The following is a 4,133-nucleotide window of genomic DNA, read 5'->3' on the forward strand; positions in this document are numbered from 1 at the left end:
TCTTTTAAAATACAAATAAGTTTGTATTATGGAAAGTACAGTGGAGGATATGAACAGAGTTGTATAACAGAAACTAGGAGGATGCTTTATCTTAGATGAAGTAAACAAAGAGGCCCTTTATGAAACTATTTAAGTGGAGGCTTGGAGGATGAGAATGAACTGCAAGACAACAGTGTTACAGATGGGGTTAAAGCAAAAACAGATTCCTTGAGATGGGAAAAGGCTTGACATGTTTGAGAATTCAGAGAGGCCAGTGTGGTGGTTTCATAGGAAAAAAGGGGAGGACTTCTATGAGAGAAGACTAGAAAGGTGGCCATGAGCCAGATACGCCACTGTAAGGAGGTTGGGAAGGGTTTCTCTAAGAAATGTGACCTGATGCTGTGTTAAGAATGCATCAGAATGAGGCATGGATGGAAGAAAGGAAGGGCACGACAACATGAGGACAGGTCTGGATGGATACGGTCTTCAGGAAGGTGCTTTAAAGAGATCCTTAGAGACACACCTTGTTCCATAGCATCTCCATTTCCTTCCGAAGCATCTTGTTTTTCCTTTCCTGTTGGGGAAGGAGACCAAACAAACAAAGACATGTGTTGTGCAGGCAATAAAGTGAGATTGGAAGAAATTTCTAAGTTAACGGTGATGGAGGAATCCAGGGACATAATAAACCACAGAGGAAGGCAGTAGTTAATGGGCCTACTAAAAATCCAGGGCTGCTAGAGAGGAATATGATGATGGTGGTTAAAAATAGTTGCTACTGGAAATAATAAATAAGATTATGAGGTATCAATAGGAATGAGTTCTAAATTCTAAGATGTTCTCATCATCTGAAAATATCTCTGGGGTTTAGATCAATATTTTATAATCTTTAAGGTTCTTTACATAGTTGATTTTTTAAAGATCTAAGATTTTGTAAGAGCAAACCACTTTCTTCTTTTACTTTGGTAGGTAGTTCCTAGGCTATAACAGTGTAAAGGGCTAAGAAGCTTATATTAACCACTAGATAGAAAGGTTTTTAAAAAGCCAAAGAAAGAGAATTCTTGTTGCTTGCTCTTGTTCTTTGCAACATTCCTTCTTTTTTGATCTTTTATTTATTTATTTGGTATAGGACCTCACTGTGTAGCTCAGACTTATAGTAAGCATGTGATACTGGGGATCGAACCTGGGTCCTTGAGCTTGCCAGGCAGGCACTTAGACCACAGAACTATCTCCTCAGCCCCCAACATTCTTTCTGAATCCCTTTGGATCATTCTGCACTTTCTATCTCAGAGAAATAGGAATAGTGGAGCATGAGGTACAGGAAATTGGCAGTCAGTCTTTCCTTGTGCTTCTGTCCCCAGCAGTGGGATTGAACCCTGCTCAGGGGTACCTACCAACCTCTTACCAGGTTCTGTTTCATCTCCTCTGCTTCATGAATGAGCTCCACGACTGAGGACTCATCACACTCTTTCCCTGCCATGATCTGCCTCATGATCTGCAGACTAAAGAAAGATATCATAAAACATAAAACCTTCTAAGTGCTAATATAAATTTTCTGAGTCCGTCAGAAAGTACTTTACCATGTAAGTTAGGTGGGGTCCAAAATCTTAGCACTTCTGGAAGTCTTCCTAAATGCAGAAGCTTGCTATGACTAGGACGATTCTACTCCCCATTGACATTTGCCATTGCCAAATGTTTATTAATGAATTCCATGCTTTTTAATATTCAAAACTTAGGTTCCCAACCACCAGTGAAATTCCTTTCTGCCCCCTCAAAGAATGTTGTGGTATATGACTTGGGGAGGAAGGAGTGATTCTCCTCTGTAAAGAGGAGGTTTTAAAAATCTGATGGTTTCAGGAGAAATCTTAGTTCTATTTCTAGCTTCTCCTACCCCCTCAAAGCTCCAAACAGACATGTGATTTTTGTTGGGGAAACTGTGCTCATCTTTGGTAGTGCCCAGAGACTGAAAACCATTAAGAAGTTTCTAACAAGATCTGAAACAATGTTAAGTCTTGTGAAAGAAGACATTCTTTACGCCCTTTCATTAGTTTATATTTTTGTTCCTTATCCTGTTTCCTCTCCAGCTCTAAGCAGAAAGCCAGGCCTTTGTGTTCTCTTGCCCCAAGAGAAGTCCGTGCTTCAGTTGTAAGGAGCAGGTGCTGGACTACAATTTGCTGTCTGGCTTGTGCTCCCCAATAGTCTGAATTCCTTTCGTTGCTTATCATGAGCCTGTATAAAGAGGGTGCACCAACTGAGGTGAGATTTTCTGAGACTAGAAGGAAACAGGGAGTAGATGGAACCCAAGAGCAGTGAGTATTCTAGCAAACAGTTAAGACCTCAGCAACCTCATATGATTACAGAAGGCTAGCATCAAAACAGACAGCTCCTAGGCTTAGAAAAATTCACTCTGCTACTGATTGATATAGAAGAATCAATCATTTATCCTAAAGTGATTCTACATGGACAAAGACAGGCACTTTTGTGACCATGATTGGCCAAAGTTATTAAAGACTCTCACCTGTTTCTTTGGGGGACACCAAGTGAGGAAGAATGAACAACTCTAGACTCATGACATAAGGGCTGAGTCGTGTTTAATTTTGTTAAAAGACAAAAAGGTAAAGGATTCACCTTAACCCTGATTGTGTTACTGATTCTTTGTATTCTACTGGAACTGAATACTCAAAATTAAAACCAAATCCCAAACAAAACGGTGTAAAGAATCATTGCTAAAATGTGGAGATTAAATTCTCCAGTTTTTCATCTCTAGCATATCTGAATAAGGAGTCCTTACCTTCTTTGCTTTTCCTCCAAATTAGACATTAACTTCTGGAATAAGAGGTTGTTCCTATCTCCTAGAGGTTTTAACATCTCTAGAAGTTCCTGCTTCCTTATCTTTAGGTCCTCATTTAGTTCCTTTAAGTAGTTGTCTATTTTAGAGCTTCTGTGGAAAGAGACACCATAATATCTGTCATTACTCTAGGATAATAAAGACGCTTTTCTCTCCCAGATAGTTGCCATTTGACTTCTTGCACTACAGACTCACTTTTTTGAGGGCACAAAAGATCCTGAAGAGTTTGCACCACTTGTCATCTTGAAGAGAAACTTTTCTATTCCAAGAATAAAGAGGCTTTCTTGAAAATATATACCTTCTTTGCCTATTCAGCTAAGACATCATTTTTGTGCTGCTGTTCTTCAAACCCCTGTTGCGCTGGACTGATTTTGGCAACAGTTTGATGTCACAATAGTCCTGAGCCTACAAAATCAACAGGTCTTGTTAAGTAGCAGCAGTGGTGATTGTTGGATGAAAAATACTTAGCTGCATCTAGTTAGTTCTTGTGTTAGCCTATTTCAGTGAATGGTCTTCTGAAGTCTTTGAGTGAATAGGATAGCATCTCAGTATATCTCCATTATGGAATTCCTATTATGTTAGAAAATGGTGACCTATCAAAAATACCTCATCAGCACCATGGCAACAGATCTCTGTAGAATGCCTGTGTGAACTACTGAATTCTGAGTGAGGAAAAGATAGACATAGGACAAGTTTATTGTGTGTGTATGTGGGGGCTGTTGATTAGGAGGAGGAGGAGGAAGAGATAATTCTAAGAGACATTTAAAAAATGATAGAAGCCAAACTGACAAAAGGTATGAATATAATAATGTAACATATGAGCCATTGTCATTTTCCCCTCTTTAAAATTTGATATGTCATAATGTTATGGTAAAAGGCCATTGGACATATAGCAAGAAGATGAAGATGAATTTTCTATCATACTATGCGTATGTCCTTCCATAACTGGACTCTTCCCCCAGAAGGCTGTAATCTAGGCTTACCTCCAGATTCTGATTATTTTCCTCTTTTTATAGATCCACACACCTTATGAACCCTAAGTTATCTCATCTTCATTGATATCAATGTCAGCGGGAGATAATGTGGTTATACATTTAGTTGTGTGTGCATATGGGCATGTCTAATAAGGTTAGTGTCTAACCTCTACTAATTAGCCTATACAGAAAAGCCCCCTTGCAGACAGTCTGTACAAAAACTTTTAATACAGTGTACATGTGCCACTTGAATGTTTGTGCAATACCTAGTGAACTCTGTTTTAAATAAGAAAAGCCATAACAGATCATTCATACTTCATCTTGGTCGCTGTAGG

At 39.0% G+C, this 4,133-nt stretch overlaps 1 protein-coding gene across 2 annotated transcripts in view; it reads right to left on the minus strand.

Moving 5' to 3' along the window:
* LOC101578562 (putative coiled-coil domain-containing protein 196) overlaps positions 1 to 3,294 on the minus strand; it is a 13,767-nt gene extending 10,473 nt beyond the window's left edge. The window contains exons 1-4 of one of the 2 annotated variants that reach the window (XM_023703863.1): positions 3,020 to 3,294; positions 2,768 to 2,917; positions 1,382 to 1,478; positions 503 to 553 (exon numbers count right to left, since the gene is read on the minus strand). In XM_023703863.1, the coding sequence (XP_023559631.1) occupies positions 503 to 553; positions 1,382 to 1,478; positions 2,768 to 2,917; positions 3,020 to 3,066 (345 nt within the window). In that variant the 5' untranslated portion in view covers positions 3,067 to 3,294. The remainder of the gene's footprint in view (positions 1 to 502; positions 554 to 1,381; positions 1,479 to 2,767; positions 2,918 to 3,019) is intronic. The other variant, XM_023703867.1, reaches the window with a different exon arrangement.
* Between the last annotated feature and the right edge of the window lie 839 nt (positions 3,295 to 4,133).

This window comes from Octodon degus, unplaced genomic scaffold, assembly GCF_000260255.1.
Source record: "Octodon degus isolate 3935 unplaced genomic scaffold, OctDeg1.0 scaffold00007, whole genome shotgun sequence".
Lineage (NCBI taxonomy): Eukaryota > Metazoa > Chordata > Mammalia > Rodentia > Octodontidae > Octodon > Octodon degus.